The sequence below is a fragment of the Dendropsophus ebraccatus genome, chromosome 4 (genome assembly GCF_027789765.1).
Source record: "Dendropsophus ebraccatus isolate aDenEbr1 chromosome 4, aDenEbr1.pat, whole genome shotgun sequence".
NCBI lineage: Eukaryota > Metazoa > Chordata > Amphibia > Anura > Hylidae > Dendropsophus > Dendropsophus ebraccatus.
This window is the reverse complement of record NC_091457.1, coordinates 143672929-143686611: the sequence shown is the minus strand read 5'-3', so window position 1 is coordinate 143686611 and position 13683 is coordinate 143672929. Positions and strand designations below refer to the sequence as shown.

General features: G+C 47.8%; 2 protein-coding genes across 10 annotated transcripts in view; one reads left to right on the top strand and one right to left on the bottom strand.

The window, feature by feature from the left end:
- MEI1 (meiotic double-stranded break formation protein 1) overlaps nucleotides 1-2816 on the bottom strand; it is a 110755-nt gene extending 107939 nt beyond the window's left edge. For 4 of the 9 annotated variants that reach the window (XM_069967290.1, XM_069967297.1, XM_069967298.1 and 1 more), the window contains exon 1: nucleotides 2485-2816. The gene's annotated coding sequence lies outside the window, so the exon portion shown is untranslated. The remainder of the gene's footprint in view (nucleotides 1-2484) is intronic. The other 5 variants (XM_069967291.1, XM_069967293.1, XM_069967292.1 and 2 more) reach the window with 3 other exon arrangements.
- Nucleotides 2817-2841: 25 nt separating this feature from the next.
- Nucleotides 2842-9204, top strand: SNU13 (small nuclear ribonucleoprotein 13). The gene is made up of 3 exons (XM_069967299.1): nucleotides 2842-2986; nucleotides 5809-5929; nucleotides 8597-9204. Exons 1-3 carry the CDS (start codon nucleotides 2984-2986, stop codon nucleotides 8857-8859), a joined length of 387 nt encoding a protein of 128 aa, XP_069823400.1. The 5' UTR covers nucleotides 2842-2983; the 3' UTR covers nucleotides 8860-9204.
- Nucleotides 9205-13683: the final 4479 nt, after the last annotated feature.

The window sequence follows — 13683 nt, the reverse complement described above, 5'->3', positions numbered from 1 at the left end:
GTCCACAAGCCGGGTCACAACAGTCGGGCAGCAAAAATACAAAATCAGGATCCAAAGGCGTAATCAGAAAACAGGCAATATGATCAGGGGCAGGCAGCAAGCAAGGGAGGTCAGAGATACAAAGCAGTAGTCAGGAGATGCAAAGAAACAGAATCCACAAGCAGGCAGAGACTAATGGTGCGTTTACACGCAGAGATTTATCTGACAGATTTTGGAAGCCAAAGCCAGGAATGGATTTGAAAAGAGGATAGATCCCAGTCTTTCCTTTATGACCTGATCCCTATTTATAGTCTGTTCCTGGTTTGGGCTTCAAAGATCTGTCAGATAAATCTGTCTGTGTAAACGCACCATAAGTCAATAACCAGCAATAAGTGCACAGACTGAGGTTTGTTATATAGGAGACCAGGGCTCTGGTCCAGAACGTAATTGGACCATCCCCCTGATCTCCAAGCACAGACAGCTGAGAACAAAACAGATCCACTGGCAGGAAGACCTGTCAGTCACAGCAGAACCAGAACAAAGATTAACCCTGACATGGCCAGACAGAACTCAGGAGGTGAAGTCGGGTGTGTCTCCCAAAGAGAGCAAATAAACCAGTGTTCAGACACAGCAAAACAAAATACAGAGCAGAATAAGAGAATATCAGCGCCTTCTCGGCCGCACAGCACGAGCAGAGGGACGCATAACGCTCCGCAAAGATACCATCCTGACACTGTGACTGGATAACACCACCATACCAGACCTGACCAATACCGCCATACTGTGAATGGATAACACCGCCACACCAGACCTGACCAATACCGCCGTACTGTGACTGGATAACACCGTCATTCCATACCAAATAACACCGCCACACCAGACCTGACCAATACCGCCACATTGTGACTGGATAACACTGCCATACCAGACCTGACCAATACCGCCACACTGTGACTGGACAACGCCGCCATACCAGACCTCACCAATACCGCCATACTGTGAATGGATAACACCACCATACCAGACCTGACCAATACCGCCATACTGTGACTGGATAACACCGCCATACCAGACCTGACCAATACTACCACACTGTGACTGGATAACTCTGCCATACCAGACCTGACCAATATGGCCACACTGTGACTGGATAACACTGCCATACCACACCTGACCAATACGGCCACACTGTGACTGGATAACACTGCTATACTAGACCTGACCAATACCGCCATACTGTGACTGGATAACACCACCACACCAGACCTGATCAATACCGCCATACTGTGACTGGATAACACCGCCATACCAGACCTGACCAATACCGCCATACTGTGACTTGATAACACTGCTATACCAGACCTTACCAATACCGCCATACTGTGACTGGATGAATCTGCCATACCAGACCAATACCGCCATACTGTGACTGGATAACACTGCCATACCAGACCTGACCAATACCACCATACTGTGACTGGATAACACCGCCATACCAGACCTGACCAATACCGCCATACTGTGACTGGATAACACTGCCACAGCACCTCCACCAACTCTATACTACAGGTATACAGAACCCCAAACTATACACTACAGGTATACAGGACCCCAAAACTATACACTACAGGTATACAGGACCCTCAAACTATACACTACAGGTATACAGGACCCCCGAACTATATACTTCAGGTATACAAGACCTCCACCAACCCTATACTACAGGTATACAGCACCTCCACCAATTCTATACTACAGGTATACAGGACCCCCTATACACACTGACACTTTATACCCGGGCAGCGCCGGGTACATTTTCTAGTAAATTATAATACACGGAGATCTGTATATCTGAACCCGTTCCATCCCTGCCAAAGTGAAAAGATGTTATCCGTATGAAATTCTATGTCTACATTGCTTTTTTGTGCGTTTCTGTCTGATTCCGTACATTTAACGTCAACATACAGAAAACCACAGTCAACCACATATTTGTGTACATCAAAATAAAAACACCAGAAAAAAAAACCACATACATGTACCCGTGTGTTATTTTCTGGCATGTTTGTTCAACCTGTAAGGTCTGAGGCAATGTTCACACATAGTATTTCCGTCAGTCTTTTTTTTTTTTTTCTTCTTTAACCAAAGTCAGGAGTGGAACTGACAGGGCAAAATTATAATGGAAAGATTTGCTCAGTTTCTGTGTTTTTAATCCTCTCCTGGTTTTGGCTGAAAAAAGACTGATGGAAATACTATGTGTGAACATCGCCTACGAGAAGAAAAAAACCATAGCCAGAGGATGTTGGGGTTTCTGCTAATAGGCCAAAAGACATCCCTAGAGTGATAAAAATACAAAAACACCACATGTATGTTTTTCACCGCATAGTGTGTATGTGTATATGCGGTTTTTGTGCCATTCTTCTCATTAGTGGTCATTTTTATGCGTTTTACGTGGATGTTTATGGGAGAATCATAACTACTTTAATAAAGGGGGTAGTAGTATCTAACCACCAGAGAGACAGGCTGGGTAACCCTAGCATAGAGGGTAGGAGAATGGCCTCAGCTCCTCTATCTGCCCCCGGGCTGGGTAGTTCATCCGCTTATTCCCGCCACTTCATAACCAGGTGGCGACATTTCACCTCACGTCGCTTGTAATAACCCAAACCTCCAGCAGAGGGGGCCACGCTATGTCTTGGACGGTAAGAAACGCGCGATAGACTCCGCCTCACAAGCAGGTAACCGCATGCGCAGTGGGGAGCGACTCAGGCACCGCCCGTTGTTGACTTCTAGATCCGAAATTTCACAAGCGCGCCTAGAGAAACCACGCCTCCGTGGGCGGAGAGGGTGATCACGTGGGCTGTGTCCCAGGAAGTCCCGCCCTTTCCGCTCTGTTTGGACGGAAGTTGGGAACACGTTGCAGTCGCATTGCTTCTGTGCAACCGTTCAGTTTTCCTCCGTGAAGCTCCCGGGCCGAGGGGACGAGGCGATACCGTAACTGAGAGTAACCATGGTAAGTGGCTCATCTATAGCTACGGGAGGTTATGACAGGGCCTGTGCTCCGGTACCGTGTGCGCCCCGCATAGCCCTATACATGTGCCCTGCATAGCCCCCTATACATGTGCCCTGCATTACCCCCTATACATGTGCCGTGTGTGCCCCGCATAGCCCTATACATGTGCCGTGTGTGCCCCGCATAGCCCTATACATGTGCCCTGCATATCCCCTATACATGGGCCGTGTGTGCCCCGCATAGCCCTATACATGGGCCGTGTGTGCCCCGCATAGCCCTATACATGGGCCGTGTGTGCCCCGCATAGCCCTATACATGGGCCGTGTGTGCCCCGCATAGCCCTATACATGGGCCGTGTGTGCCCCGCATAGCCTTCCTGTACATGGGCCGTGTGTGCCCCGCATAGCCTTCCTGTACACGGGCCGTGTGTGCCCCGCATAGCCTTCCTGTACACGGGCCGTGTGTGCCCCGCATAGCCTTCCTGTACACGGGCCGTGTGTGCCCCGCATAGCCTTCCTGTACACGGGCCGTGTGTGCCCCGCATAGCCTTCCTGTACACGGGCCGTGTGTGCCCCGCATAGCCTTCCTGTACACGGGCCGTGTGTGCCCCGCATAGCCTTCCTGTACACGGGCCGTGTGTGCCCCGCATAGCCTTCCTGTACACGGGCCGTGTGTGCCCCGCATAGCCTTCCTGTACACGGGCCGTGTGTGCCCCGCATAGCCTTCCTGTACACGGGCCGTGTGTGCCCCGCATAGCCTTCCTGTACACGGGCCGTGTGTGCCCCGCATAGCCTTCCTGTACACGGGCCGTGTGTGCCCCGCATAGCCTTCCTGTACACGGGCCGTGTGTGCCCCGCATAGCCTTCCTGTACACGGGCCGTGTGTGCCCCGCATAGCCTTCCTGTACACGGGCCGTGTGTGCCCCGCATAGCCTTCCTGTACACCAGTGATTTTCAACCTTTTTTGAGCCGCGGCACACTTTTTATACTTAAAAAATCCCGGGGCACACCACCAACCAAAATGGCACAAAATGACACTAAAACAGTACATATTATACATATAGTTAATAATATAGATTCTAAATGTATTTATACTCACTCAGTGTGAAACCTGGGCCTGTTTTCTTCTCCCCCTGTGCTTCTCTCCTGTGCTTCTTCCCCCTACTTCTCTCCTGTGCTTCTCTCCACCATACTTCTCCCCCCTGCTTCTCTCCTGTGCTTCTCTCCCCCATGCTTCTCTCCTGTGCTTCTCTCCACCATACTTCTCCCCCCTGCTTCTCTCCTGTGCTTCTCTCCACCATACTTCTCCCCCCTGCTTCTCTCCTGTGCTTCTCTCCCCATGCTTCTCTCCCCCATGCTTCTCTCCACCATACTTCTCCCCCCCTGCTTCTCTCCTGTGCTTCTCTCCACCATACTTCTCCCCACCATACTTCTCCCCCTGCTTTTCTCCCCCATGATTCTCTCCTGTGCTTCTCTCCACCATACTTCTCCCCCCTGCTTCTCTCCACCATACTTCTCCCCCCTGCTTCTATCCTGTGCTTCTCTCCACCATACTTCTCCCCCTGCTTCTCTCCTGTGCTTCTCTACCCCATGCTTCTCTCCACCATACTTCTCCCCCCTGCTTCTCTCCCCAATGCTTCTCTCCTGTGCTTCTCTCCACCATACTTCTCCCTCTGCTTCTCTCCTGTTCTTCTCTCCACCATGCTTCTCTCCACCATATTTCTCCCCCCTGCTTCTCTCCCCCATGCTTCTCTCCTGTGCTTCTCTCCCCCCTGCTTTTCTCCTGTGCTTCTCTCCCCCATGCTTCTCTCCTGTGCTTCTCTTCCCCATGCTTCTCCCCCCTGCTTCTCTCCTGTGCTTCTCTCCACCATGCTTCTCTCCACCATGCTTCTCTCCACCATGCTTCTCTCCTGTGCTTCTCTCCACCATACTTCTCCCCCCTGCTTCTCTCCTGTGCTTCTCTTCCCCATGCTTCTCTCCTGTGCTTCTCTCCACCATACTTCTCCCCCCTGCTTCTCTCCTGTGCTTCTCTCCCCATGCTTCTCTCCACCATGCTTCTCTCCTGTGCTTCTCTCCCCCATGCTTCTCTCCTGTGCTTCTCTCCACCATACTTCTCCCCCCTGCTTCTCTCCTGTGCTTCTCCCCCCCCATGCTTCTCTCCGCTGTTTCTCTCCCCCATCCCCAGGTTTTTCTCCCCCCCTTCCTCCTCACCTCCTCTGAGATGGTCGCAGCTGCTGTCCGCCTCACCTACTGGCCGCCCGTAGGGCCCGGACGTGCTCCTCCAATCAGCGGAGACCGGGAGCGTGGTGCGCACCACGCAACCGCCCACATTAAATTCCGCCACTGATCGCTGTGCATTGCCGGGGAACAAAACACAGGGGCACCATAGTTTGGGGAACTTTCCCCGCGGCACACCCGACCATGTGTCGCGGCACACTAGTGTGCCACGGCACACTGGTTGAAAATCACTGCTGTACACGGGCCGTGTGTGCCCCGCATAGCCGCCCTGTACACGGGCCGTGTGTGCCCCGCATAGCCGCCCTGTACACGGGCCGTGTGTGCCCCGCATAGCCGCCCTGTACACGGGCCGTGTGTGCCCCGCATAGCCGCCCTGTACACGGGCCGTGTGTGCCCCGCATAGCCGCCCTGTACACGGGCCGTGTGTGCCCCGCATAGCCGCCCTGTACACGGGCCGTGTGTGCCCCGCATAGCCGCCCTGTACACGGGCCGTGTGTGCCCCGCATAGCCGCCCTGTACACGGGCCGTGTGTGCCCCGCATAGCCTTTCTGTTCTATAATCCCTTGTATATGTATCTTATTACAGACTGACCCCGAGGTGAATCCCAAGGCCTACCCACTGGCTGATGCCCAACTGACCAAGACCATCCTGGACCTGACCCAGCAGGCCTCCAACTACAAGCAGCTTCGCAAGGGGGCTAATGAAGGTAAGAGCCCCTCTAAGTATATAGGCCCTACTATGCAGTATACAGGAGCTGTCTGTTCTGTGTCAGGTCCCAACCAGTCTGCTGTGCCGAGGACCGATGAGATAAGGGTAAACTGAAGAACTTTTCAGTATTCCCCAAATGAATAAATGCCGATATTGCTTAGGTACTGAAGAGGCCTATGTTTATACTAGCTGCAATGTATGGGGAGAATTGAATGTTTTTCAGTGGAAAAGCTGCAGTGTTTCCCTCTTAGACGTGACAGAAAACACAGGAAGAGTTACTGATTTTTGTGCAAATAAACATATGCTGGAAAATTTTTGATTTTTAGGTCAAAACCTCTACAAAAACATTGATACCTTCCCCCTTACATATATTTTAGGGCATAGTATGTGTGGCTGCCAATATACAGCAAAGCTGTGGCTGCTGCATAGACCTTATACACATGGCTTTATAGATGGGGTTATCCTGCAAGGATATCAGCTTACTGGGGACCCCCTACTGCCCAGACTTCCTTCTATGTCCTGCATCAGGAGTTATGGTAGCCATACACCTTCAACAGCTGTCAGTGAAACATTTGTTCTGCCAATAGCCATTTCCTGATCTCTCTGTATGCATGGATGTTTTGTGTGGCTGCAGATAGGTGTTCTGAATGAGGAGGAAAGAGGTAAGCTGCTGCCTGACAGTTCTGGCAGCAGCTTCTCTCTTTAAGAACAAAAGGAATCAGGAAATTGAACCAGCATACGCACCCCTTCTCTCCCTTCCCCGATATCATGTGCCCTGGGAGGCCTCCAGACACTTTGAGCAGTCGGCCAGTCTTGCTGGAAATTTGTTCGTCTTTTCACTAAAGTGTATGCTTCCTGTTTTTCAATTTAAAAGGGTTGTCCAGAGAAAATCTTTTTTTTTTTTTTTTTTTTTCTCAAATCAACTGGTGTCAGAAAGTTAAAGGAGAAGTCCGGCGAAAATTATTTTTTTATATGTTATTACTTATGGAAAGTTATACAATTTTCTAATGTACATTAATTATGGGAAATGCTCATATACTGCTATTTCCCTTAATTTAGTGTATCAGGAAGTGTTAGAATTATCTCTGAAGCAGTGAAGTCACGACCAACGGTGTAATTCCTATGGAGTGTCCAGCAGGGGGCGCTCTATATATATAGAAGTCAATGAGTACCATTGACTTCTATATATAGTGCGCCCCTGCTGGACACTCCATAGGAATTACAGTGTATGTAATGTAATGCACTGTACTGTTGTGACTTTATGAATACATTTATGGAATACTTTGGGGAGCAAGTGTCCTTGCTCCCCAAAGTATCCCATAAATGTATTCAATGAATACATTTGCTGGGCACCGAGCAGGGAGGGAGAGAGGTGCCATCTACCTTCCCCCTCCCTGCTCGGTGCTGGGAACATATACAAAGCACTACTCCCCCATTATCTGCAGATAATGGGGGAGTAGTACCTGTGCTATCCCTATCACCGCCCGCGCCGCTGATTCCTCGCCGCCCGCGCCGCTCCTAACTACCTGCCCGCCCCGTTCCTGGCTGCCGCTCTCTGCTCATGCGGGCCGCGTCAGCCCACCCCCACCCCGGCAGGGAGCACGGCGCTTTCTGGTGTCCCCGGCCGGGGTGGGGGGGGGCTGACGCGGCCGGCATGAGCAGAGAGCGGCGGCCAGGAAGGGGGCGGGCGGGTAGTTAGGAGCGGCGTGGGCGGCGAGGAATCAGCGGCGCGATCGTAAGTTTGATGCCGGGAGGAGGAGGGGGAGCGGCGGGGGGCATGAATAGCAGCCCCTGTGTGAGCGGCGGCGGCGCGGGCGGTGATAGGGATAGCACAGGTACTACTCCCCCATTATCTGCAGATAATGGGGGAGTAGTGCTTTGTATATGTTCCCAGCACCGAGCAGGGAGGGGGAAGGTAGATGGCACCTCTCTCCCTCCCTGCTCGGTGCCCTGCAAATGTATTCATTGAATACATTTATGGGATACTTTGGGGAGCAAGGACACTTGCTCCCCAAAGTATTCCATAAATGTATTCATAAAGTCACAACAGTACAGTGCATTACATTACATTACATACACTGTAATTCCTATGGAGTGTCCAGCAGGCGCGCACTATATATAGAAGTCAATGGTACTCATTGACTTCTATATATAGAGCGCCCCCTGCTGGACACTCCATAGGAATTACACCGTTGGTCGTGACGTCACTGCTTCAGAGATAATTCTAACACTTCCTGATACACTAAATTAAGGGAAATAGCAGTATATGAGCATTTCCCATAATTAATGTACATTAGAAAATTATATAACTTTCCATAAGTAATAACATATAAAAAAATAATTTTCGCCGGACTTCTCCTTTAAATAGGTTTGTAATTCTATTAAAAAATCTCAAGTCTTCCAAATACTTCTGCTGTATGTCCTGCAGGAAATGTTTTATTTTCAATCTGACACAGTGCTCTCTGCTGACATCTCTGGCCGAGATAGGAACTGTCCAGAGCAGGAGAGGATTTCTATGGGGATTCATATCCAATAGGTGCAAAATATCTTTCATTGGATAACTCCTATAGGAACTTGACCTTGCACTTTTTTTCCCCTTATTTTGGATATATTGTGGGATCTTATGTATGACCACCTTGACTCTTTACCTTTCTATTTTGCACAGCCACAAAAACCCTGAACCGAGGAATAGCAGAGTTCATTGCTATGGCAGCCGATGCGGAGCCTTTGGAGATCATTCTTCACCTTCCTCTTCTGTGTGAAGATAAGAACGTCCCTTACGTCTTCGTCCGATCCAAGCAAGCTTTGGGAAGAGCCTGTGGGGTCTCCAGACCTGTGATTGCATGCGCAGTCACAATCAAGGAAGGGTCTCAGCTAAAGCCTCAGATCCAGTCTGTCCAGCAAGCCATTGAGAGACTACTGGTGTAAATCACATCATGAATCGGTGGCAGAAGCTCAGACGTTAATTTCTTTTGCTATTGTACAGTTTAATAATGTAACACGTTACTGATCAGACATGAATATTAGGTGGCTTTCCAGATTGAACCACTAGCTAGAGATGTAAAAGCTGAACCTGTATTGGTAAATACATTTTTTTTTTAACCAGAAAGATGGTGTGATATTACAATTTTATTTTCTTTGACTTGTATTGTGTATTCTTTAATAAAACATACATGTAAAAGTCCATTTTTCTTTTTTATATCAACATAGTTTTACAATGTGTGGTGGTTAGTTCTCTTGCGTTTCCTGTTGGATAAAGAGTTTATCAAATGACACTAGTCAGGAGTATTATTTCAAGCAGCATAGAAGGTGGGATAGCAGAATGCTTAAAGGGGGTGTTCATTGTTAGAAGAAAGAAAAACACTTTCTAGTAAAAACAGCGCCACCCCTGTCCTTAGGTTGTGTTAGTAATACAATTCAGCGGAACGTTTTTTGGAAGAAAGCGGCCATGTTTATGAAAGCATGGATAACGCAGTAGCCACCAATATACCTTTTTATGGTTGTCAAGAATATGTCCAGCCAATACTGTACCCATAATCTGCCCACCCAAACCACTTGTACCATTGGTCCATTTGACAAGTGATGCAGTTATTGTCCAAAAAAAAATACTTAAAGTTGCAGCCCTGTGCCAAACTGGCGTGGCTTACAGTATCTGTGCCCTAACTTTGCACCACCCCTCCGTCCATCCTCCCCACTCTCTCTTCATCATTAGGAATGCCACTGGCAGGATTTTTCTTAATTCTTTGCAGTGAACATTGCACAGATGCCTTAACGATCTAGCCCATGTGCCGTGCTCACACAGCTGATGAATAGGAGAATACCTGCCTGGGGCAATCCTAATGATGAAGAGGGCCTACTGCAGACAATCTAGGCCATGCCAGTTTGACACAGCGCTGCTGGATTAAAAGTTGTTTTTTAGGACAATAAATGCATCACCCGCCGAAGGGACCTCAGGACAGATCTATCGGAAGGTACAAGTGGTTTGGGGGGTCAGATTGTGGGTACAGAGTCGCTTTAAGTCATGGTCAGAGCAAAGATATGTCATGCTCCAGCATTTTGGGAGATCAGCTGGGCTAGAACTACCAGGAGCAGAGGATTCTAGTAGTTTAACATCGTTACGCGCTGTACTGACATGCCGTAGTTGCCTGACCAGAAGTTCAGCAATGGGGTTTGGCTTCTGATCTGTCTTCATGGCAATCCAGGGGCCTTTCTGAAGGCTGTCTGGCCTGCCATAGATATTCCTCCTGCTAGACTGTGCAGCATAATACTGACATATACAATATACTTCTACAGTAGTTAGTAGTAGTGTTATGTATTGTATCAGCGATTAGCAGAACTAGTGAAAAAAGTGTGAAATAACACAATTTCCCACCCACCCCAAATAATAAAATAACTTTCTTCCCCATACAAAATGGATTGTAACAGAAAAAAAACGATACATTTGGTATCGCCATGTTCATAAACTACCGTATTTTCCGGCATATAAGAACTTTTTAACCCCGAAAAATCTTAGAAGTCGGGGTCATCTTATACGCGGTGTATGGTCATCCCATATGGTGGGAGATCTTTAAAATAGCTGCATCCCCACCGTATGAAGTGACCACCATTAAAAAAAAATAAATAAATTAACTCACCTGGGGCCCGTTGCCGGCGCTGGGAATCCCTGAAGCTCTCCCGAGCGCCTAGTCAGAGACACTGGGGTGCCGGGAGAGCTTCAGAAGAATGACTGAGGCTCCGGAAGTACCCAAAGCCTCTGTTACTCTTCCGAAGCTCTCACCGGACGCTCAGTTACCTGGGAGAGCTTCGGGGATCCCCAGCGCAGTCAGTGTACATCACACTGCCTGCACTGGGAATGGGCCACAGGTAAGTTAACTGTTAGTTTTTTGTTTTTATTTAGCTGCAGTTAAAAAAAAAAAAAAAATAGAAAAACCCGCCATAATCAGGAAAAATAATATCTGGAATGTGGTGACCGTTTTTATCTTCTTTTTTTTTTTTTCAGGAAGTTAGCTTATATTGTGCCAAAGTGGTAAAAACTGTACAGATTTGGTATCAGTGAGATCATACTTATTATATTTTTACTGAATGCTTAAAAGCGAACATTTAATTTAAAAAAGAAAAAGGCATTTTTGTCATGAAAAAGCAGTTTGAAGCTCTCCCCCTCCATGGTTCTCTTATGGAGAGGGGAGGGGTGGAGGGAGATGAGGCACCAAAACAGAACAACAAAGATTTAATTTACAGCTACATCAATGGGCTATCTCCTCTGAAGTCAGCACTGACCTCTGTGACCTTTGAACACAGACTTTCACACAGGTCCCGCTGTGTAATCCTTTGTTCTCTGCTGCCGATTAATCTCCCCCCTCCATAGGTTACACAGGGCCCGACTGATGTAAGAGTCAAGATTTCCTGATAATGAGCAGTGAATGAGAGAGAGGGGGGGGGGGACCTGGGGAAAGTCTTTTTGAATGCAGATAAATATATATATTCCCCACCCCTTAAAAGCCTAATTACATAGAGCACTTATCACTAATAAACATTTGTTTCCATCAAAGAGCAGTAACATATTGACTAGTCTCGGTAAGTTTTGCTAATAAATTGTATGATAACGCTGTTTATGACCTCAGTATACCATATACCCCACCTGATGTAAGGATGTGAAAATTCCAGGGTAAAAGCTCCAGCAAGATGGAAGGCCGTCATCTGTATCTGCAGGTAAAATCACAAAGGGAAAAAGCACCAAATGTATGTTATCCATGCATATGTGAAGCCTAAGGTCCCTGCCTGTGCTGGCACACATTTTCAGACTTCAGGCAAGTGAAACTGGCCCAGCATATTTGGTCCGCCAACCACGCACGCAGTAGTTTATAATACAGGTAAAAAAAAGTTTAAACCCCCAAATTAACAATTGCTTTTTTCTTTTTAATTCCTCCTACACTACATTTTATAGTACAATGAACGGTACTCAGTACAAATTGGTCCTGCAAAATGCAAGCATTGTCCCATCTAATAAAGGCACATTGATGCCAGAGCAAGCAACACAGAACATTGAAGCTGCTGCCCCTTTAACCAGCTGATTTGCAAAGATGCCAGGAATCGCTCCCCACTGATCGATGTCCTATCCCCAGCCCGTTAAAGGAGTTGTCCAGGATGAGAAAAATCACAGCTATTTTCTTGCAAAAACTGCACCACCCCTGTCCTCAGGTTGTGTGTGTTATTATAATTCAGCTGAGGACAGGAGAGGACGAATCCCAAATCTAAAATTATTTTCTATAAAAAAAGAAAATTGAAAGTTATATAGATGTCTCTATATAATGTATTACTATGTCTGTGCAGTTCTGTCACACTGGTAGCTGATTGACATCCAAGAAGTGAATAAAACTGGCCTCCCTGTGATCCACTTTGTCTCCTGCTCACCCCCTACAGGAGACAAGGACCATGTGACCTCCGTCTTGCATTCAGTTTGTTTGCTAAGCAAAGATTGAGGATGCAGACATGACAGTGGGTAGGGACTGCCAGGATGTCTGAAGGCTGACGGGGCATAGGCGGGGTTACAGGGATGGGAGAAAAAGAGCATTCTCAGCCTGCACCGCAAAGACTACTGGGAAATGTGGTCTGACAGCAGTGCACGAGAAAAGGAACAGCAAGAGAGATGGAGCAGGCAAAATACTGCATCAGAGGAGTGGAACTACTGTGCAACCACATGAAGAGTGTCAGAGGAAGATAGGTAAGAACCTTGCATTGTTTGGAAGTTTTTATTTTTTACAAGGCTGCCCACGAGTTTCCGTAAATTTATCCTGACAAGAGATGAGTGAACCTCGATTGTGCAGAATTTGATTACCGATGGCTTAAGAAGTTGGATGAAGCCCTAAGGCTGCCGGGAAAACATGGATACAGCCATAGGCAATAGGCCCTATCCATGTTCTTCAGGATTCCTTAGGGCTGTGTATGAACATTGGCCGTTGTTTGACATGTTCACCTGGCCAATACTGCAGTATCATCCTGAGGAACATCACTTTATTTTAATTGGAATGGGAAAACATTCGGGTGTGCCCGCACTCCAATTTGCCATAGACCACACTACATAGCACAGGCTATCTTGTATGGCTGCTGTTCACTGAATAGCGGCCATATACAATAGACCTGTCAATTATTTTGTGCAGCCGCAGAGAACTACGGCCTTAGTGTATATAGGGTGTATACATTTTGGCCATTGTTCCATACACTGTTATGCAATTAAGGAGTGCTGTTTAACAACGGCCACAGTTTAATAGCCAAATACAGTGTGTGAACATGGCCTTAGCCAGGATACAACATGGTAAGTCATTTATTCCGTCTAAACACACGACCTGTCCATGAGTTTCTGTCGCAACAAAGATGACCATCCTAAGACAACAGGAATGTGACATTGTTATTATATTTATTGCAGACTAAGTGCCAAACAGTTCTTTTATTGCAGAAATCAGTAGTATAAGCGATTTTAAGAAACTCTGTAATAGGTTATCAGCCAAAAAAGCCTCCTTCTGTACTCAAGAAGCAATCTCCCAGCCTCCCCCCCTGACTTCTTATCTGTGCATTATCAGGCAAACACGTCTTCATTACAGAGAAGCCAGTGAAGACGGGCTCTGCTCTCTCCATTGTAAGCCTATGAAGGGGGGAGGGGCCGAGGGAGATGAGGGAGCAGGAAGAGGTGACATGAAGGTCAGCTGTTTGTAGACTCTCTGGGCACCTAAAACGCTAAATTCAGGTGTCAGAAAG